The following is a 24,580-nucleotide window of genomic DNA, read 5'->3' as shown; positions in this document are numbered from 1 at the left end:
AAGCACAGTGTGCTTCCATGAAACGTTGTCTTTGTTCAGCAGTCCGCGATCATGGCACAAATTTGGCACCCACCCTTTCCACTTGCATTTGCAAATCTTCTATCACAATTCACTACACTGAACTCTAAGTCACTCCCAACAGCTCCACAACTTCTTCCATCATCATCATCATCATCATCATCATCATCATCATCATCATGTCTTAACTGATGATTGCATAAATGTCTTCAACATTTCCATGTGCTCAGGCTGTGGAAGGACGAACAGGAGGAGATTTATTCAACAATTGACATTTCATTTCACTATTTTTGAAACTGAAAATAACATTTGAGTTTTCCCCATAACATCATACTTGTATGCTGCTTTTAACATTTTAAGAGCTCCTGTTCCAATTTTTCTGAACAGAGAGCAGGACTTCAACACCACACGCTGTTCACAAAAATCAGCCATTGCAAAAACAACAATTACACAAAACAGTTGTCACTATGAATGCTGCCAAAACTAGTCCTGAACTCCATCAGTGATGGCACTCTGTTCACTGTGTCTAGAATGTTTTCTCCATGCACTACTAGCAGCAAAATGCAGCACTACAAAAGCTCTGCACACCACCAAAAAATTAGTTCAGTTTCTTTTGGGTGCGTCCTTACATATGGTATCACTACAATTTTATGTAGTTACATTATGTATGTAGTTAATCAATGTAATATCATGTGTACTTTTATACTGCACTTTTTTTAACCAACTAAAGCAATTAAAGAATTTACATCATCATTTGACTGAAAAACTTTAAACACTAAAGTTGTGTGTCTGCATATGTCCTCTACCAATAACATGACAAATACGGGGAAAAAAGTTTGATCTCAATCAAGTTAATGTCTAGTTCCCTGGGAAGTCAGTGCTCTTTTTGAGGAACACTATTAGCAAGTAGAGAATCAGCATCTGGAGTTGACTGCAGAATGATTCTACAGCCGTCAATTTACACTTTGCTTAAGGTCCATGAAAATAAAATACAAGAAATTAAGAAGCATGCAAACAGTTATTTTTTTCCTCGCTCTACTTGCTAGTGTAACAGGGAAGGTAATTACTAGTAGCAGTACAGGATACCCACTGCCAAGCTCACAAAGGTACCAAATACCACAAAGGCTCCTCCAGTAACACCACACTGTTTCTTTCATTCATATTTACAGAAATGAGTTACTTTTATTCTACATTTGCTATATCCTTATTTTCATATTAATGTTTAAAAAATCTAATATTGAAAGAAATGTGTCATGGATGTGTGCACTACAGTAATTTATTTAAATGAAAATTATCCCTGGAGATATAGTAAACAGTGAAGTAAACAGTTTGTGACAGGCAAGAAAAATGAGCAAAAATAACAATGAGTGAATGATTTAATTATATTTATAATTATGTGATCTCTAAAAATTCTCATAATAATAAATAAACAGTCAAGATTTTTCATTACATGTGTGTGACTAGCATGTTACATAATTTTCATACACGAAATAAGTTTTTCTGTAAATAGAATTTGATATCAAGACTTGAGATGGCATGATTACATTGAAGTTACACATTATATAAAAAAGAAAAAAGTTAATAAGGAAAATATTACTTTTCATGTAACAAAAAGTTATTTATTATAATCAATGTGACAGACAAAACATTAGAATATTTTAACAATCAAAATGTGCAATAAACTTTTTAATATCTAGTTACACTGATTATTTTCTTAAAATATACATCAATACTATCAAATAGAAAACATTTCTTTTCAAAAATTTGACAGTAATTTAGTATGAGATTTTTTGAAAATATTACAGCAAGGCCAAGGTGGATGGAGATGAGTAATTGCAATTTAATGCAAAAACAATATGGTTCCTTTGTCCAGAACAGATCACAATAGTTGCTGCCATGGAACAAGCCCCTATATCACTTAAAATACAATCAACATTATAGTGAATTATTTCTCAGATGGCTACAGATGAATCAGTATGGAAAACAATTTAAGTTTTAACAACTTAAAGAGATGGTTATCAGAGAGAAAGTGACAGCATCATAAATGTGGGTGAGAGATGACCAACACCAGAAGGCAGGAAGTAGCACAAATGAGTGGAAAAAAATTTGTTGTTGCACTACTATATATGTGAAGATAATACCTGAAATATCAATCTGTCTAGTAGTCTTCCTTACTGCACACATTTCAGCTATTAATGATGAACAACAGATGTTTCTCATTTTAAGTGTGTTGTATTATGTAGTAAATCTTGCAGAAAAAGAATTATCTGAATGACACTGTTACGCAGAGAACTGACTGTTCAAAATTTTAAATTTTCAGTTACAGGCACAGCCTTGAATATGAAAGCTTCCATTAATTACATATTCAGTAGTTTACATGCAAAGCAGTGTAACAGAAACATAAGCTGTCATTACAACACAGCCAAGCCATCGTTTTCTCACAAAAAGCATTCAAGTTAAATAATGCTGAACTCTAGTGCTGTGACAACACATGAAAGTCACTTCCAATTATTAATTAGCATGCCTCCTAAACGTTCTACACAATAGAGTTAGCAATATGGTTATTTTCCCAAGTTGGAGAGTTGATCCTTTCTTTTCATGAAAAAACTTTAAAGTGATTGCTGAATACAACTTGTAAACGACATCTTATTTCAATAAGCATGCCTCTGAAGTTCTCGTAACACCTGGAGTGGACAGTTTAGTCAAACAGTTTATTATGAAATGTTATAGGCAAAAGATACCATTAAATATTGTATTATAAAAATATGTATAGCTACATTTAATGTAATAATTAATAAGTAACCATAACTTCAGTCTGCAGTAAAGCTGTACCAATCCACAATATACCCATTGCATTTTAAGCTGAACTGAATTAACCATTCCACATCAAGAGGTAAGACGCCTAACTAAACCCAGTTTTTGCAGCCAAACAAGTTATTCCTCTAGGAGAGTGGCTTCTCTTCTGGTATGGTTGGTGTTGTAGCAGGTGTTGAAGCACCGTTACTGGGTCTTCGGTTTGCCTCTGCCTCTCTCAGAGCCTCATCAAAACTCTGAGTTGAGTTGGAGCGTGAAGTCACCACTTTTGTCTGTAAATGAATATTGAAAAGTTTCTCACTTCATTCCATCTTATCGAATACTCTGGCAAATTACTATGGAATTTACTTGTTTTAAATACAAACAACAGTTAAATATTTTAAAGAATATAGTTTGTATGCTGCTGTTCAGTAGGATCTCATTAGACACTTTTGCACCAACCTTCACATTCTCATATGCTGACCCAACCTTCTCTTCTAAAGAGCGAAAAGAATCTGAATTTTTCAGCTGCCCAATTTTTGTTGTTACACTGGAGCCTAAACCACCTAGAAGAGTAGTAGTTTTTTCAGCTGTAGTTTTAATCACAGATTCAGTCTTCTGATACCTAAAAGCAAAAGAATGAAGAACAGCCAATGACCAAACATGCATTATGAAGCTAAGTTCATCATAACTACTTGCTATGCATGGAGGCAAATGTAACAAATCATAAAACACACACACACACACACACACACACACACACACACACACACACACACACAAACACACACACAAACACACACAAACACACAAACACATACACACACAGTTACTTGTTGAGAAGTTATCTTCGTTTATCAATGTGAATTAAATTTTATAGTAAATTATTTAGACATTCTGAATTCAACAAAGAAAAAATTTATTGATAACTGGACTGAAATGATATGTAACTAATCTTTAAAGAAAAATTAGTATTACCTATCTTCTCACAGGATAAACTATTAGAGTAAAAGGTAGAATAATTTAGATAGCTAAGTATAATTACAATTTTTTACGCTGCACCTGAAGTAAACGCTTTAAAAATGAAGCATTCACTTAACACAGAAGTAGCACTAATGTCATGTCTACAAGCACATAAAGCAAACATTAGAAACACAAAACTGAAGGAATTTCATGTATGAAAGTAAATCAGATTGTTTCATAGCTACACTTAATGGTAAAGTTTGTGGACTGAGATTCCAACAACATGAAATAGTACAGAAGAGGTGAGGAACCATGCACTGTAGGTATACATTTTTCGATAACAAATTTTCAGCACTGAGAGATATAGGAATTTAGAATGACATTATGAAGACATCAAACAATGAAGAAGGGTAAATTGCTGTACTCATCTAAACTGGTTGTCATTAAAGAGCCATCATAAAAACTCAATGTGAATCACACTGGGCTTTCATAGCAAGTCTCTAGGTGATGGCAGCAATCTAAGGAGGCAGGGTGAGGGAACACTGGCTACTCTGGCAAGGATACATTACATGACAAACACCCGCAACAGAGGAAACATCAAATATTGAGGAAAATGACAAGTGACTGAAGGAACAGGACATCAAGAGCCACCAAAATGTCACAACTTATGTCTCTGTAACAGCAAATTGTTGACTGCTTAAACTGCAATAGCAATGATGAAGGATAAATCAACCTAAAACATGAGGCAATAAACACACCTAGTAACTAAAATTAATTATCAGTGAATGTCCCTACAGATAAAGCTCAACAGTTACCATGAAGTGAGCTTATGAGATACTACATGAGAATATCTTATTAATATTTGTAGTCAACAGATAATGTATTACCAAGCCACTTGGATCATAAGTTGCACATTGAAATACGTACAAAAGTGCTTCGAGTAATCTCTCCGAAATATTAATGGGGTTTCCTCCCATTTAAATCATCTTTAACTGTTTACAGTCTCATACACAACTTTTTCTATGAAATAAACACTTTATATCTAAAAACAAAGAAGATGTGACTTACCAAACGAAAGTGCTGGCAGGTTGATAGACACACAAACAAACATAAACATACACACAAAATTCCAGCTTTCGCAACCATCGGCTGCTTCGTCAGGAAAGAGGGAAGGAGAGGGAAAGACGAAAGGACGTGGGTTTAAGGGAGAGGGTAAGGAGTCATTCAAATCCCGGGAGCGGAAAGACTTACCTTACGGGGAAAAAAGGACAGGTATACACTCGCATACACACACATATCCCTGGGATATGTGTGTGTGTGTGTGTGTGTGTGTGTGTGTGTGTGTGTGTGTGTGTGTGTGTGTGTGTGTGTGTGTGGGCGCGCGCGCGCAAGTGTATACCTGTCCTTTTTTCTCCCCTAAGGTAAGTCTTTCCGCTCCTGGGATTGGAATGACTCCTTACCCTCTCCCTTAAAACCCACATCCTTTCGTCTTTCCCTCTCATTCCCTCCTTCCTGACAAAGCAGCCGATGGTTGCGAAAGCTAGAATTTTGTGTGAATGTTTATGTTTGTTTGTGTGTATCAACCTACCAGCGCTTTCGTTTGGTAAGTCACATCTTCTTTGTTTTTAGATATATTTCTCCCACGTGGAATGTTTCCCTCTATTATATTCAAATAAACACTTTATATACACAGAACACGGATAGGCATGGATGAAGGTACGTGTAGCGACAAATTCCAAATCAAAATTGATAAGTTTTGAATCAGGAATTATGCCATCAGTCTCTTGAAACATAAAAACAAATTGATTTCAATAGGTATTATTTCTCAGTTCAAAACTAATTCAGTTTCCAACTGATCACATTACAGCAAACAACTAAAAATAGGAAAGTGTGCATCATGAAAGTAGCATTTACAGTACTTACAATGGTGCTTCTGTAACAGCCCTGCTGAACTTCCCTAGTTTGTCTTCAACATTCTGATAACTGTTACGATAAAAATAAAAATAAGCAAGTAAGGAGTGCAGAACACAAAACTGAATGTGTGTCCATAATCTATGTGGTATTTTCTTTGAAATGTTATTTTCATTCCTTACTAATATTTACCTCTATTTTAACAAAGTTCCCTCAATGTATAAGACAGGAGGACAGGTGACCACTTGCCTGCAAATCAATAGCAATTTTGAGCTTTCACTCATCTTACAGCTTTGGTGTGTGCAAATACATCCAAAAGATGCAAGAAAGCAAAAAGCTAGTAAAGTTATCTCGTCTAAGGTTGCACCACCTACCATTCATCTGCAGATGGGTGGTAACAAGTCTGTATTCTTTCTGTTTCCATCATAATATTACCATCAGTCTTATTTAAAAGAAAACAGTCTTAATGACAAGTATGACAATCAGGTTCTGGATATTCTACTTACAAATAGAAAGTATTTCACAACACAGGCGGTGGAGGTACCAAAAAAATGTCATGTTTCTTTATTATGGTACCATCTGAAATACATGAAGTGTATTTTGGGACAGTAAGCATAATTCTTTGTTGCGTCACATTAATTTAAAAAGTCTAGAAAGTCAGCCAAGGAAAAAAATTGATTGATCTTGGTTTTCTTCTTTCTCTTTTTTCCCCCCTAGCATTTATCCTCTCTAGCACACGGTCTGCTTTTTGGGAATTTAGCAGTATTATTTAACTATGTGATCAGATGGACTTCCTAATGTCCCAACTGTCAGTGCAACCTAAGGGATCAGTAGTGCACTCCATCAGTCTGTGAATCATGTAAATTTTGTTCTCTGTGTAAGTTAACTGTTTGTGTATCGTATTCTCTGAGGCAGAAGCTAGTGACCAGCCCAGAATTTGCCTAAATGAAACTTGGAAACAGCTGAAAACCACCCTCAGGCTGGCCCAGGTAGCATCCCACCACATTAATCCATTGCACACATTCTGTATGGAAGTGGCCTACCTTCCTGTCTCAGAAGGTAGCACACTGCACATTATGCTGAATGAACTGATCTTTAATGTTTGTTTTAGTAATGAATATTTAGTGTTTTTTATTTTTTGACTATGGCCAGATGAACAAAGTAATTTGAATTTCAGATTACGCTCTGAACACATTTCTAGGTAATTAGGCCACACGAGTGCACAGAATGACAAAAATTTCCCTACTGGCCACATTGCTCTAGGTATCCATATACAACTGTTTATGTCTCAACCACTACATCCATTACTGCTGTACACAATTGCAAGCCGAGAGAGTATGCCGTGTGGCTTTCTTTAATAAGATAAACAAAGGCACTTGAATTTAAGTCAGAGAAATAAGGGAGATTCAGAATCCTTATCCACTGTCCAGACACAAACGTGACCACCTGTCAAAATACTAACCTTTTCCAGCGTGGGGCACTGTGAGACATGTAGGAAGAGTGTCAATGATATTCCGGAAGGTACCAGTAGGGATGTGGAGCCATGATGAGTCCAGTACTGTGGCCAGCTGTGCTAAGTTTCTTGGATAGGATCCATGGCATGAATAGTCTGAGGTTGTCCCACAGATTCTCAACCATTTTTCTCAATTCCATAAATTTTACCAACAGCCATATACAAAACTTCCTGGCAGATTAAAACTGTGTGCCCGACCGAGACTCGAACTCGGGACCTTTGCCTTTCGCGGGCAAGTGCTCTACCAACTGAGCTACCGAAGCACGACTCACGCCCAGTACTCACAGCTTTACTTCTGCCAGTACCTCGTCTCCTACCTTCCAAACTTTACAGAAGCTCTCCTGCGAACCTTGCAGAACTAGCACTCCTGAAAGAAAGGATATTGCGGAGACATGGCTTAGCCACAGCCTGGGGGATGTTTCCAGAATGAGATTTTCACTCTGCAGCGGAGTGTGCGCAGAAGTAAAGCTGTGAGTACCGGGCGTGAGTCGTGCTTCGGTAGCTCAGTTGGTAGAGCACTTGCCCGCGAAAGGCAAAGGTCCCGAGTTCGAGTCTCGGTCGGGCACACAGTTTTAATCTGCCAGGAAGTTTCACATTAGCGCACACAGAAGTAAAGCTGTGAGTACTGGGCGTGAGTCGTGCTTCGGTAGCTCAGTTGGTAGAGCACTTGCCCGCGAAAGGCAAAGGTCCCGAGTTCGAGTCTCGGTCGGGCACACAGTTTTAATCTGCCAGGAAGTTTCATATTAGTGCACACTCCGCTGCAGAGTGAAAATCTCATTCTGGAGCCATATACACTTTAGGTTATTTTATTTTATATTGAACACTACCAGTTTCAGCAATTCATTTTGCCATCTTGAGGCCACATATGCCTTTATCGTACCAAAAACCTTATTGTATGATGCCATAAGACTGGAACCATGAATCCGAATCGTTATGCAACTGATTCATAAGAAAGGGCGACACTGGTTCAACTGGTAGCATTCGATATAAAATAAAATAACCTAAAGTATATGGCTGTTGGTAAAGTTTATTGAATTTTGAAGTGTGTATCAGCCGGTGTCCCCTGGCCATAACAGACCAACAGAAACTGGAGCTATGCAACACATTGCATTGTCCTGATGTCCAATGTCATCAAGTCAAGGAAAAACAAAATGCATGTGGAAGTGGACATGGTCCTTAAGAATAGATGTATACTATTGTTGATCCACTGTGCCTTCCAGAATTACAAGATCACCCATGGAATCCCCCAGAACATGAAACTTCCTCCTCTGGCCTGGACCCTTCCACCAACAGTTGCAGGGTGTTAGCTTTCATATGTTTTGTGCTAGACACTCCAACAGTCGTATGTCTGATGGAGTGTAAAACATGCTCCATCTGGAAAGGTCACCTGTTGCTACTCAGTGGACATCCAAATTAACAGCAGTCAGCATTGGCGCACCAGCCAGGTGCGTGCTTGCAGAGGTCAACATGCGGTAACATTCATTCACTGAATGGTTGCTGAGGAGATACTGTTGGCGGCCCCACGGTTCACCTGGGTGGTCAGTTGCTGAACGGTTGAACATCTATTTCCCCACACATGTCTCCGCAGCCATCATTCACCCCTGTCACCTATGGCCTGTGGTGCACCACAGCTGCTTTGGCATCGGTTTTGCATGGCACCATTTTGCCGTGCACAGTATACTTTAACCATGGCGGCATGCCGACAATTTACAAACATAGCTGTTCCGGAAATGCTCCCACCCTTGGCCCAAAAGCCAATGATCGTGCTGTTCTGAACATAAGAAATCGTTCCATTTCTGCATTACAACAATGACTGCACTGTTTCCCACATCCTCTGACATGCTTTATGTACCCTCCACTGCTAGTGCTGCCATCTGCTGCTGTGAGCGGTTATGGCATATTTATGTCTAATGGAGCCAGTGGCCATATTAATGTGATTGGAGTGTGTAGAACCTCTAATTATCAAAACTCATTCAAGACACCACATTTGTCCCATAGGAAGAATGTGACTACAGCAGCATACAAATAAGAAACGTATATAATTATCAACTGATCACTTCAGTGTGGATGCACACCGTTCTCAAACTCTTAATGGAAATCTGTGAAATGCTGTGAGTAATAAGAATAATAGGCAAGGGGCATTACATTAGTAGTGTGTGCCTAAGTTGAGAATTTGGGCTTGATAGGAAGCTTGCTAGTGTAGCCATGCAGCTGCGATGACCACTTTCCCAATTGATTTTAATCAATGCCTATTGGCAACTAATACCATTAATTTCTTTGTGTCTTACTAAGACAAGAGTGACAAACATGCAATTCATTCCATTACTCCATTAATAAATTATTATACAATGCTTCTTTCATCATATGACTTTTCCTGAAAAATTAATGTGTAGTGCAGATTTTGCATGTGACTGTACATGTTACCAGCAATGGAAAAAGGAAATTCAGTACCAGAGAGAAGATGTATAAAAGTAATCTACAGATGACTTGGAACATTTGTCAAATGCAATACTGTGAATCACAATAACTTCACCATTATGGACTGCACAGTTGCATAAATTACTTTCACTAAAATTCTCAGTCAGGTAAACAAGAAGCGTAGGATATCACTCTGAGAAAACAAGTTTATAGCATTGTCACTGTAGATGATATTCTACGCAATTTACACTTTCATGATCTTGGCTTGTAATAATAAAAACTACTGCTGCAACCACTACATAAGAACCATATTTTATTAGTGTATAAATTCTTGAGACATCAACTAAGTCATTGCTGCTAATAATCAAGACTCAACCTAGTTATAATTAAGGAGAACAACCTACTAAAATGTCAGAGATTACTGAAAAACTTAGTCATTATGCAAGGGAGGCGAAAGGGTGGGGGGTGGGGATGGGGGGCTGTCAAGAGTCCTGACAGCTGTGGTGACGAAAGCAATTCAGAAATTATTTGGAGACAAGCTACTAATTTCTACAATAACAAGAGTTTTATGGTTACTGTCAAATTATACATGCCTAGGAAATACAATTTTTAAAAATAATGAAAGTTACAATCATTAAAGAGAACAAGTGATTAAAGTAGATTGGCTAGGGGGGTCGCAAACAGTATGCTGAGGAGAGAAAACAGCAAATATCTATGGCAACTTTGTTTTTCTTTCATCACTTCCTTGCAGCCATTTTCCCCAATATGAAAAAAAGAGGGGGACAAGTATAATAAGTATGCTGTTTGCTTTTATTTACATGAAATGATATTATTTGGACCCGTTTCATTAGCAAAAATTAAAGTTATCTGCAGTCTTTGGTTTCACCTGTGCTATGATCGTAATCATCATCATCATCATCATCATCATCACCACCACCACCACCACCACCACCACCACCATCACCATCACGTAAGTTTATGGCCTGCACTGCGTACAGATTAAGTTTCTGATTGTTGTTTCCCTGCTTACCTTTTGCTAATATAAACCTTGACTAATTCCACATCCCCCAAAAAGCTATTGCTCATAAGCTAGTGTAAGTGCTGTTTTCACACACTGATCCGCTGTTTCCCTTATTTTACATATTTCTCCATTCATAATTTCCATTCTTGTTTTACGTGATAATTTGAAACAACCCCAAAACTTCCTTCGCTACAGTTTATTTTGAAGTCTTTCCCATCATTAAAAAAAAGTGAGTCGCGTTACTCTTTTTCATTTTCTCAAAACCAGAAAGTAGTAGTTATTTTCATCATTCACCTTTATGAGAAAACTAGCTAACTCGGCAACGCTTCCCATCTGCTAAATATGCATGGCAATTGGATGCTCAGTATATTCTGTAATATACCTGGGAATTCTGCAGGGGACAAATTTCTGCTCCTTCACCATTTTCAAATTATAATAAATCATATAGAATCTGAATAAAAAGACTCCTTTGTTTGGGTTTTTAAGTCCCTGTTTTTAATTTTTTGTATATGATACAAAACTTCATAATATACAACATATTTCATTTTTTGAATACTGTGTGGTAAGAGTATGAAATGATTTTTTGCACCACCAGTTCAGTTCATGAAAGAGCAACATACAAGTGACTATGCAAAAATTTGTCTAATTGTTTAAATGCCCCACTATTACAGTTAACACTGACTGTGAACAAGAATTCAAAACAGTATATCTAATATAGGTTATTGTTATGTATTAACTGTTGTTTAAAAAATATTTAGCACATGCCCCAATATTGTATAGTTTTAATTTTTGGGATACTGTGTGTCAGGAGTTGGTTAAAGATCAGATATAACTGACAATGGTAAAACACTGATCATAAATAAACTCCAGCGTGTTTGAATGTTGGATCTTGAGCTTTCTTTATTGTTACTGCAAACGAAACCTGGAGGGGTAAACTGGTTGGGACATCAATATACAGAGTATGAGAGAGACTTCTCTACCTGCTGGCTCTGTGAGGAGAGCACCTTCAATGACATCATTACTTTGCATAGTTTTAATCTGGGAATGGGTAGCGTTACAAAGTTTTGGATGATTCAGATTGCGTAGTAGTATTCTTTTCAAAAACCCGTAAGGTACAAATACAACATTATTAACATATAGGTTTTCTGTTAAAACTGGCAAAGGAAGAGATCAAAACAGCACATAGTTGTGTACATAATTTTTATTTAGAATTTTATATACAGAAAAGCAAAATGTACGGTGGAAAAATTTGTCTAATGGTTTATACACTCTGCTATTGTAGTTACAACAACTGTGAACAAGAAAATACACTTTCAAAGCATAGTGCAGCATTTTCTTTCTTGCAGTTGGTTTTAACAGAAAACTTATACACTGTTTTTTTAAAAGAACAATATAGCCTATGTCCGTCCGAATGTTTATTAGAGTATTGTGTCAGAATTTGAAGTAAATCAGTCACGAACATTGAGATTTTTTGAGACAATATTTCCTTTTTATATATTAATATGGATTAAAGATCATTGCAGTCTTTAAAGAAAAAACTTGAGAGAAATTGCTTCTTCCTTCTGTATAAAATAGTATCTATAAATAATTCCTTTTACAGTCCCCTTGTGCTACTTAGGGACGATACCATGTACACACATCAAAAAAGAGTCTTTCTCGGTTCCAAGAGTTCCGGAACACGTACAGAAAATTGGAATAGAGAGCAACATAAATGTCATTTCCGCCCTTTTTAATGTTCATGAAAATCACAAATTGCATGTTGTACCACCATACAGCAAGACCTTCTGAGATAGTGGTCCAGATTGCTGTACACACCAGTGCCTCTGACACCCAGTAAGACATCCTCTTGCATTGATGCATGCCTGTATATGTCGTGGCATACTATCCACTAGTTCATCAAGGCACCGTTGGGCCTGATTGTCTCACTCTTAACGGCAATTCAGCGTATATCCCACATAGTGGTTGGTGGGTCACATCGTCCATGAACAGCACTTTTCAATCTATCCCAGGCATATTCAATAGGGTTCATGTCTGGAGAACAAGCTGGCCACTCTGTTCGAGCGATGTCGTTATCTTGAAGAAGTCATTCACAAGATGTGCACAATGAGGGCGTGAATTGCTGTCCATGAAGACAAATGCTTCACCAATATGCTGCTGATATGGTTGCACTATCGGTTGGAGGATGGTACTCATGTATCGTACAGCCATTACGGTGCCTTCCAAGACCACCAGCGGCATACGTTGGCCCCACATAATGCCACCCCAAAACAGCAGGGGACCTCCACCTTGCTGCACTCACTGTACAGTGTGTCTAAGGCGTTCAGGCTGACCAGGTTGCCTCCAAACACGTCTCTGACGATTGTCTGGTGGAAGGCATATGCGACACTCATAGGAGAAGAACGTGATTCCAATCCTTAGCGGTCCATTAGGCATGTTGCTGGGCCAATCTGTACCAGACTGCACGGTGTTGTGGTTGCAAAGATGGACCTTGCCATGGATGTAGGGAGTGAAGTTGCGCATCATTCAGCCTATTGCACACAGTTTGAGTCCTAACAAAATGTCCTGTGGCTGCACGAAAAGCATTATTCAATATGGCGGGGGTGCCGTAAGGGTTAACCCGTAGGTAGCGGTCATCTACTGCAGTAGTAGCCCGTGGGCAGCCTGAGCGAGGCATGGAATCGACAGTTCCTGTCTCTCTGTATCTCCTCCATGTCCAAACAACATTGCTTTGGTTCACTCCGAGATGCCTGGACACTTCCCTTGCTGAGAGCCCTTTCAGGCACAAAGTAACAATGTGGACATGATCAAACCGCGGTGTTGACCCTCTAGGCATGGTTGAACTACAGACAACACGAGCTGCATACCTCCTTTCTGGTGGAATGACCGACTGATTGGCTGTCGGACCCCTTCCGTCTAATAGGCGCTGTTCATGCATGGTTGTTTACTACATCTTTGGGAGTGCTTAGTGACATCTCTGAACAGTCAAAGGGATTGTGTCTGTGATACAATATCCACGGTCAACATCTATCTTCAGGAGAACTGGGAACCGGGGTGATGCAAAACCTTTTTTTTAATGTATGTACTACAGAACTTGCTTCATGCAACAACAACAAAATACAAAGTACAAACTGATTTACACACTTGCTTCAACTCTAAGGCAGTCACACTATGAATGGACCCAGTGCACTGCTTTCACACACACACACACACACACACACACACACACTGCCCCTCCCTATCATTTCCGTAGATTCTACACTGAAAATTATGTTAGGAAATGGCAATGATAGGTCAACAATTCATATGTTATTGATCAATGAACCAACAAGGCACACCCAAGTATAGTACATGAAAAAGCTGTAAGAAACAGGATTCTTCTGAAATTTGCAGTACAGTTTAACAGCAGGAAGCCCTTTATCCCTCCACACCATCACATTTTGCCTCAGCAATTGTGCAAGCCAAATTTACCGAAAGAAACTGACACTGAGCAAATACTTAAAAGTCCTCAATGAAAAGCATAGATTATGAACACACAAGCAAGAAAAACTAAACTACACTAATTTAAAAAGCAAATATGAGCAATAAAAAGGAAGAAAATAACACTGCTTAAGTGCTAAAGGTGAATAAGTGACCGCTACAAGTGTCATAGAACGTTATGTTTCTCTTCGTTTTTCTTGTGATCGTATTTATGTACACTGTTAATTACAGATGTCAGTTGCTTTTGCTGGGTACTCCCATGCAAAATTACAACCATCAGTAAATGGTATCATTGTTACCTAACTGAACAGCAAACTACCAGCTGTCTATCTCAAAAACAGTTATACCCATTGTAAATTGAAAATCGTGTATAAACATAACACATACAACTTTCCTTACATGAAAAAATGCAGTGGTCCTTAAACAATTCATAGGTTTACCATTAGTGGTTACAACACGTTGCCATGAATTCCCGATCTCATGTGTTACAGACAAATTAAGTCTATTGTTTATCGAAAGGCCTACTGCCCAATTGTTAAGAGGTTTTCATACAAGTGCCATTTTTAAAAAAAATTACCTTCTTTGTTCTGTTTCTTATTAAAGAAGGAATATCCTGATCTAAAGTTTGGGACTTGGACTCTACTCTTATCAGTAACAATCTATCAATAATTTCACCTCCTGCGAGTGTGATTTTGTTCCTTATTTTTTTAATAATGTCTTCAATGATATTTTTATTTAGGTATAGAAATATAATTACAGCAGTTATGGAGAAGACTATGATTTTTGGGTTAGGTAATTTAAAATGATGGCATTATTAACACAAAATGATAATCCCGCAATGAAATACAAGTACAAAGTATGGTGTCATCTCAGATTAAAAAGACCTGCAGACAAATTTCTTAAAAGATAAGAAATGCATTTCAATTGTCTGTAACCCTTGCTGGAGGGTGACAGGCAGCACCATAAGAAGACACAGCAAATTTGAGTTTGTCTTCTTAAATCTGAAGGACGACTTTACATGAAACCACAGTAAAATTTCCCATTTTTTATTCACCCTCTATTCACCCAGTCATTAGTAAGTACTGGTTCACTTGATGAGAACTGGCATATCATATACACTTTATGTCCCATCCCAAATTTTCCAACAATTAATACTGAGAAATCTACTAAATAAGGTACTCAATCCTGAATCTTTACACAACACAGACTGCAGTTTTGTGCTCATATGTGGATCAATAGGCATGACAAAATACTTCATGATTCGTAAAGCACTTTAGAATTCAGGCTAGCTGATTACATTAAATTTCAGTGATAAGGCAGCTTTCCACCTGATCATGACTGTCAGTAATCAGAACTTACAGATTTGAGGCATGTTCTGCACAATGAGGGGGCTCTTTTTTTCTTATCATAGCCCACTACTAAGTATACATGGTAGCCATTCAGCTTATAACGTCTAATACAGCAGTTTAATACGACCATGTTCCCACCCGCATGTTTACCAATAGTGGAGTAGTACTGGACCAGTCACGTAGGAGATTAGGATTTTATTCTCCTCCATCACTGCTAGTTTTAACACCTCTGCCTATGTTGCTAAGTCACCTTTCTTGTAAACCCACAGTAAATGAAGTCTGAAAATGTGCATCTCCTACACAACATATCTGATACTGTGTAATATGGGAACCCCACATGGAGAGATGTGGACCACTAGTTGGACATGAGTAGGTAACATGGTATGGCACATATCAACCAAAATTTACTGAAAATAAGTTTAATTTGTGGTTCTGTACCATTACAGTTTTTTGTACATCAGTTCAATAAAGAATTATCATGCTTTACTTTTTGGCTCCCTCTTTCTGAATAATACTGTACATAAATAAGCCACATTTAGATTAAATATGCTGAAGCAATGGTTAGTGAACAGTTCTAAAAATGAACTTCCATCTTTACATTACCTTATAAAATGCGTCTATTAATAATGCGTCTATTAATAATGAGAAAAATATTAAAGTTTACCAGATATGTTTGGAATTTGAAATAGACTGTACACAACATTCATTTGTTAAGAAGGCCTTTTCCTTGGCAGTAATTATTTGTAAACTTTATGAACTCACTACCTAAAGTTATAGAATTGGAAACACAAAGGAAGCTAACATAAATTAAGGGTATTGCCCTTAATTATGATTCTAATAATTAAGTAATTCTGTAGTAACTAATCAATCATGCATCTATTTATGATATGATATATATTGAAGTAGCATCTATTGGCAGTCACCTAAGATACTCAAGCACATGCTCTACAGAATATTTACAAAGACAAAGGCAGTGTATAGCCTGTACTAGAGTGCATGAGAATTAATAATCTGCTACTAAACTACAATTCAAAGTTTAAAAAGTGTATCTGTCATCATAAAATAATCAGTAAATAGGTACACCAGCAAATTGTGAACAAATTAGTCATTTTCAACCTGTATACTCACATATTTGATTCCTTCACATTTCGAATGCTCTGTGACATATCATCTTGAAATTCCTTCCACACACTTATCCCAAGTTTACGTTTAAGTTCTTGAGAATGTTTTATTTTTGATGCCAAGACATGGCGGAGAGTCTGAATTTCCTCTTCAACCTGGAAATGAAGAACGTCACTAACATTTTCAAATAATTTTTCTACCTCACTAAAGGAGATTATGTACTTGCACATTTTTCACCTAGATCGCCTGAACACTAAATTGGACACAGAAATTTTTTATAATCCTAGGCATCAATATATTCATAAAAGGCTCACTATTTAGGTATAAGGACTTATTCGTGCATAAATACATTGTTGTATTGTCTCAATCTGTGACTTCATTCGATTGATAGGAATAAATAATCAGATTGATACAAGTGTTTTAAATTGTATTTGTACTCTGTATTCTTGCTTTTCATTATTTAATCACACTGCATTTCAGAATCTATGATCCACCTTCAGGTGGTATTCAGATTCTTTTAATGTTTAATGTACTTTAGTTTCTAATGACATAACCGAATTATCCTTTTATATAGAACAAAAATTCTGCCATTCAAATGTAACAGTGAATTTTGAAAAACATCACACATCATGATTTTTAAGCCTGCCAGCAGCTGGCAATCCTGCAAATGGCAGGGTATGTGCTGGATTTCTTGTCTGAAACACTGTTGTTCCAGCTTCAATTTTAAGCACTTGTCAGTCAAGAAAACTTTTCACCACATTTGCTTTTGTTTGACAGCTAGACATCTGACATTTATGGAGGAATTTTTTAACTAAACATCATAGCATTCAGAACTAACAACCTCGAGTTATGGTATTGTATGATCTTGTCTTCTGGGATATTCTGATAGTGTTATTTGGTGGTGAAAGTTGTTTTTAATGCATACGTACGAACAAACAAAAAATTACTAACTAGTTTCAGGTAACTTTTCTCACCTTCGGATGGGCCAACAAATTGTGTGTATTGAAGTTCATGGCTAGCACATGCATGATTTTTGGGAGCTTCACAATTCCACACAAAATGACTCATTTATTAACATTGTTTATTTGGCTTCTGACAAATATCTGTTATTTGTCCTCTTAAAAGGTACAACCACTGACATCTTTTTATGCAATGTCCTCTGTTGTAAATCACATTGTCAGTAGTTCTCATTTTAATGCATGTTTATACAAGTTATTTAAACTTGAGTCACGGCCCTTCTACAAGCTGAACAGTAATCTTTCCAAGTGTGTGGCATATACTGCTAACCAACCCAAAAGAAAAGTAACATCATCCACTAGCCTTATTAGAATATCACAGGGTTTTACTTGACATCATACTGGGAGCTACCTTCCCGTGATCTGACAATTATCTGTAATTTGTCCTCTTAAAAGGTACAACCATTGACATATTTTTATGAAATACATTTCATTAAAACACACAATACAAAATTAATAAAAATCACCAGTTTAACAATGGGCTTTCTGGTACACTAAAGGCAAAAATTTTGATGGAAATAATATGAAGAGAGGAATAGAATGGTAAACAACAGTATGGAAGTGCAGATTTATCAAAAATAATTATTTGGTAGAAAAATAAACTCTTTGTAAATCACAGCACTTGTGCAGAAATTCTACTATCAGTACCCTGTTTCTTTCTGACTTTGTGCATGTCAACAGTATGTAGTTAATTTTACCTTCTGCAGACATTGTGTGGTCACACTATGAGGTTGGATTGATTTGAATGCAGCGATGGTGTGGTACATTACAACAACACAAAACAACAGACTTTCAATAGTTGGTGTGCTGACTAGATGTATATAATCACTTTGTGGGGAGAGGGCCAAGTATTTGTACATATAGTTATAAAGTGCTTATGCTACGAGGATTTTTGTGGTCAGGTGACACAAGGTTTGAAATATGTGGAGCATGATCTGCTATACTATTTTGGTAAATCAAGATGACGATTTGGGTTTTGTGATCAGATGGTTTTTTGAAGTAAGTGTTTCTGTATGTAAGAATTTGCCTGCCAGTAGCTGTCTCTGAATATATAATGGCATTTCTGTAGCTTCAATTAAGACGGCATTTGTGGAGGTTGAGACCACAGCATCCAATCACTGACAAATACATCTAAACTAAAGTATGTATAATTTCCACAGGCTATCCTTGCACCCACTGTGGACTGCCAAAAATCTTAGTCCATACTGTATGGAATCTTGTAGAATCAGTGGTGGTAGGGTGCAAGACAAACCAAACCTGGGAGACCAGATGATATTTGATGCCTTTTCAAGATCGATAATTTTGGTCTTCATGTAAGGAACCCATGAAAACTATGAATCAAAAACAATTACTAAATATAAGGACTTCTCTGACACTAGGCATCAGTGATTTAGCAGTATCTTCAGGAAGGCATGTGTATCATCAGGAAGGCATGGATATGAAGGCTTAGAAAACCCAATAAGATAAGATTTATCTGTCAAAGCTTACAAGTCGTTAACTCATCGCCAGCTTTTCACTGATGCAGCGACTACATAGTGTTAAAGACTCTGGATCGTTCCTTGTAGCAGAACAGTTTAGCCACTGCAAAGGAAAAATCAAATCTTATTTTCCATAATCACACAGTCAATTTTGCAAACATCTTTTTCCATGAAGCCTAATAACATTAGTTTGTGTAGTAAAATGTCCACATTTACTTGGTCATATGCTCCTTTGATATCCAGGAACATACCTTGCTAACTCTCTCAAAGAGACACATGATTGCAACTGTCAGATGACAAAAGGACAATATTGTCAATTGCACCTTTTCCCTTCTGAAACCAACCTGAGAAGAGGCTGAGACATTCTGCAATTCCAGCCAACACCCTAGTCCTTCATTTCCCTAATTGTTCCAGTCTTTTAGCAAGACAAGAGGAAGATGCAACAATTGGTATGAAATTGCTGTACCATTATCTTTTCCCTTTTTCGAAAGTGAATAATCATTCGAGTTGTTAGACTTCCTACATTGATTATGTTTGCAAAAGGTGGAATAAATGTTTAAAGGTATTTCATACCATCAAAGCTGGAAGGTATTCCAATGCCAGCGAAGCCATCTGTTGATGAGTAAATACTCCCTCAAATTCCTCTAAAGTAAAGGCAGAAGTTAAAGAGTCTTCAAAATGTGGATGTCTGGATGGTAAAGGAAACAATTTACTAAGTACTGAAGAGTGATATAATTGAAAATGTTTCGAGACAAGCTGTTTCTCCATTACGAGTGTTAACAGAATGTTTGTTTTTAAACACATTTATCTTGTTCCATAACTGTGATACTAATTTTCCTAGTTAATATCTGTTTAATATTTTTTCTCAAATAACTTACTATTTAACTTGTATGGTTATAAAGGAAAAATTACCACACTGAAAGCTAAAAAACACCAAGATTTGTTAGTAATTATGTGTCTGTGATCTTTACATTTTAGTAATTAACGTAATTTCCTGAAAGAATGTCCAGAATGTGGGACTTAACACACTTTTTAACTGTAAAGAAACATCTGGTACCCTCACAGTACATGAACACAGATGTGCCTACACACTGGTTTTAATTAAGTAGTGTCTTTAGAAACAGTAGCAATATGACTTCCAGGTCCATTTCATTATTCACAACATTTTCTTTCTATAGTGCATTGCACAATTTGCATTTTGTCCTTTATTTTATAAAGAAATAAGGAAAAAAATACATTTCACTTTCTTCCAAAGGAGAGAAACTCAGATTATTATTTACATTCAAATGCAATTGCTGTGCTTCTAAGAGAACACACCTTATTGAGAGCAGCACTCTTGTGTCATCAACAAAAAATCTCCCGTGTATCTTTCTCCCAGTACCTTTTGAAGGGTCTCTGCTTCTGAATACAAATATTCATTTTGTCTCACTGATGTATCACCAGCATTTCCACTCCAACATTGACACTACTACTGCGGAACAGCTTCCAATAGCACGTTGAGTACTTCAATGATGTGAACTGCCTCACTGTCTCCCAATCAGAGACCAGCATGCTTCCGGTATTATATCAGCAGCACAGCTACTCCAATATGTGACTGTTTTCTGTTTGATAGTGGGCCACATAATACATTACATATTTTTTCACTGTATCAACACTCAGCAAAAATTTTATTTGACTCAATAAATAAACTAATTCTTCTTTTGAGCAATTTTCTTATAGCTCACCTTGGGTTCATCAAACCCTCAAGTTGCCCAATGAAGCTACTGATAACCTTCAATGTTTTCCTTTCAGGATACTGATTTTATATGGTTTTTGTCTTTAAATGTTAATTTTGAGCACTACACTCATACTAATTTGACTGAGTTGTTGGACAACTGTGGCAGTCAAAACTAACCGAAGATATTTTGAATACAGAATACTGACAACACATTTCATTCTCCTCACAGTTTAACGACTTTAACACCTCCCCACATAGTGGAACATACTTCTGGTGAAATATCAGCTTATCTAACTCATTCTTCTGTTCTGTTGATCTCATCTCCAGGCTGGCTGTAATGATGCCATGTAATATCTGAACTGGCTGAAAATTACACCCGACTAGCAGAACTGCATGTTTTGATATGTTCATAATTCAGCTTTTTTCTCTTATGATGATCTCATTATGCTTTATGATGCACCTCTAACTATCTGAAGAAATATCCTGTTAACAATGAGGTCATTAGACATACTGCAATCATGTTTTGTCTAGTGTGGTAAATACTAAACTGCTTCTGTTGAAGCTTACTTGTACATTAGAGAGAGATACCTTTACAAGCTCCTGCTGCCATTCCTGTTTCTGTCTCTCTTGTTCCTCAGGACTCAAACCCTGAAGTTCATTGATACCAGAATCGGGTGAGACGTCCGTAGGGGCCTCCTCAGCTGTAAACAGAAGAGGATATTTTAAATCATCTTACTTGTAAAGATTTTAGCTGTCACTCATGTAAAATTATTCAGGCATCAAAATGCCTGCAAATATTCCTGCCCTGTTCTACAACAACAACCATTTACAGGTAATAAAAATAAAAAGGTGTAACATTATTCTACTTTTTTTGTATCTGCTCTTTAAATCTCCCGCTGAAGGAGATACAGTTAAGAAATCAGCTTTTCCAAGTGAAAATTAAAGAAGACTGCCAGTGCTGAACTGTCTGTAAAACAAAGGGAAATGTGCTACTGTAACCTTTCCACAGGTCACTTACTTCTGACAGTTCATACAATTGTTTCATTATATCAGATGCTATTAAGATAATGCAAAAAATACCAGCACAAAACACTAATGCGGAGCGAATATTGTAACCACTCAAGGGAAACTTTGCTATTATTTATAGAAGCTATATGAGCTGTAATTAGTGCACGTGAATACAATATTTATGCATGCACATGAGGAGGAATATTTATCTCAACTTCATCGATCTACCTTGAATTACATAAATGTAAAGAAACCCTACATGTTTCCTACACAGCATAAAGGTATTATTATTAGACATATAAGAGACACTGTGAAACTGATGGCAAAAATCAACATGTTCAGCCTAGTGCTATAAACAAATCTTAAGTTTCAATAAATTTGTGACTGCTTACTGGCAGAAATCTTATCTATAGTCATGTAGTCACTGCACGACTGATTTTTCATTTGATCATCTCTAACAAACTGCCATTCACTCAAAACTGTGTGAGAACACATGACAATTGGAATGGCCAAATATCGAAACTGTATGCTGCATTCTTCTGGGCCTCTAGCTGAATGCTCTGAAGTGAACCAGACACATTATGTGTGGGAGATTATATTTCTATGAACAACAAGAATGAGTACGCTCAATTTCTGAGTCAAGTGTTTGTAGTGGATTTCTATTATTACACATGAGAAATACGAGTAATTTTCAAGAACTTAGTTGTCACTGCCACATTGTTGCACCTTCAATGTGTGTTTTGTATCTGTGTCCAGTTCATTTTAACATCAATGGAGGTATATAGCTCTTGCTAATAACATGTACTTTCATTTTAATCTGCAACAGTGAACTAAAACTATGGAGCACAGTCAGTACCTCTAATATCCCGCAGTTTAGAGACAAAAAATCTCTTCCACGTGTTATTACTTGCAAGAAACATTTTGTATTAATAGCAAAAGTCATAATTAATAAATGACAATTTTTCTTTATTATGAAAAAGTTACAATCCCATTAGGATGCAAATTCACCGAGTGAAATGAAACAACATATGATAATAAAATAATTTTAAAATAAATACAGCTCCCATTTAAATGCAGTGAGAAAAATTTAGGTTGGAGTGGAAATATGCTATATGCACAAATTACTGAACACTGTCTGACATACAGATTGCTAAGTAAGTATGGACAAGATTGAAAGCAGATGTTGCAGCATTTTCTTTTTTTAAATTCTCTTTCACACACTCAAAGATGAATGCTGCATTATAAAAACTGAATACCTTTCACAAGTTGCAGAAAACGCCTGTAGTTTTTGGGGCTGCTGACACGAGCAAGATAGGGCTTTGAAATATCTTGAAATGTTACTTTTACATTATGTGGCTTTTTCTGAAACTCCGTTTCCACACTACATGACTCTGTTTCCAGGGATGATTCATCATGTTCATCAACAATACAGAAAGTACTTGAATCTACATCATCTGGCCAATTATGATCAAAACTTGGTGTTCCCGATCCTGATATGTATGCATAGTAGCAATCTTCTTCATATTCGAGGGACTGAGGCTCATCATCCATATCTTTGGTAGTTTAAAACATTATAATGTGTTTAAATAATATTCATTTGGATACTATCAATTTAATCAGTGGTTCTCAGTCTATAACCTCCTATGGGTCTTTTATGCAAACTATCATGCATGTGCACTGATAATGCTTCAACAGTTTTTAAAAGACATACAGATCTGACTGTAAATTCTCTCTCTGGAAGATTATATGAGAGGTACAAACATTTCAGTATACACTTTAAATGCAGATGCAACTGCATTTACTATGTGATCTGTAATGTTTTATTTACAAATTTACTTACTGGCAATTACAGCCAAACAAACTGTGTCAACTTTTTTGATTTTGTATTTCTGCAAATAAACTAAGTTCCTTTGGAAATGTGTGTGACGTTTTAAATCTAAGGAAATGAAAATGGGCACACATTACTAGTTTGTGGCATAAGCATTAAGCTAATCCATTATAGTTTCTCATATTACACTATATGGGAATTACTCAGTTACGCTTGAGTCAAGATGAGCAGTTAAAAAAGAATGTAACTTTTTTTTAACATACATGCTTCACTGGCTTAGAAAAATGGACCTCAAGAATAATAAATCACGGAATCTTGGCTTAAGCTCCGACTGAAAACTGGGGGAGAAGCAGAGTTCTGACTGAACCAATTAAAGTTCAACGCCTATAGCTGCACAATTGTTAATAAAATTTGTCAATGTTGGATCAAACAATGCCTGCTAAACATTTTAGAAAGCGGAAATATCATTCAGTGAGCTGATATTCCTGATCTATTTACTGTCAACGGCATCTTTACATCAAGACCACCGAACTGGGACGCAATATTTTTTGCTCTATGTTCCGTATTTGTGCCCCTGTCGTGACGAAACACTCAAGTAGCTTCACTGCAAGTGATATACTCGCAACGATGTAAAGCGATAACAGACTAATTTCCGGAGGCCGAGCTATCCCTCCATACGAAATGTATCATCACTGGTGCATAGTGAATTTCAACAATTCCACACGCAAGTGCTCTGTAAAACACTTTAAAAGGAAAATCGTTTACTATACGGCGTTGACACCTAGTGCAGAGTGCCTGTCAGAATGGACTCCGCACTGAATGCCACGTGTAACGGTACACAACGGCGCAGACCACACGCGCACTATTCGCAGGTAAAACAAGACTGACCCGGCACGCTGGATCCAGCTGTCTGGCATTCTCCTCCCACGTTTCTTTTTCTCCAGCTGG

At 37.0% G+C, this 24,580-nt stretch overlaps 1 protein-coding gene across 2 annotated transcripts; it reads right to left on the bottom strand.

Moving 5' to 3' along the window:
* Positions 1 to 713: 713 nt before the first annotated feature.
* On the bottom strand, positions 714 to 23,624 carry LOC126457193 (tumor protein D54). Of its 2 annotated transcripts, XM_050093284.1 has the most exons (6): positions 23,061 to 23,624; positions 21,385 to 21,497; positions 16,592 to 16,740; positions 5,698 to 5,757; positions 3,274 to 3,436; positions 714 to 3,104 (listed from the first exon to the last, which is right to left on the bottom strand). In XM_050093284.1, the coding sequence occupies exons 1-6, from the start codon at positions 23,353 to 23,355 to the stop codon at positions 2,961 to 2,963; spliced, it is 924 nt and encodes a 307-aa protein (XP_049949241.1). In that variant the 5' UTR covers positions 23,356 to 23,624; the 3' UTR covers positions 714 to 2,960. The 2 variants fall into 2 exon arrangements, with proteins under 2 accessions (XP_049949241.1, XP_049949242.1); XM_050093285.1 differs by lacking the exon at positions 5,698 to 5,757 and having other exon boundaries at positions 23,061 to 23,607.
* Positions 23,625 to 24,580: the final 956 nt, after the last annotated feature.

This window comes from Schistocerca serialis, chromosome 2 (genome assembly GCF_023864345.2).
Source record: "Schistocerca serialis cubense isolate TAMUIC-IGC-003099 chromosome 2, iqSchSeri2.2, whole genome shotgun sequence".
Classification (NCBI taxonomy): Eukaryota; Metazoa; Arthropoda; class Insecta; order Orthoptera; family Acrididae; genus Schistocerca; species Schistocerca serialis.
The sequence above is the reverse complement of the archived record's forward strand: the minus strand, read 5'-3'. Positions and strand labels throughout refer to the sequence as shown.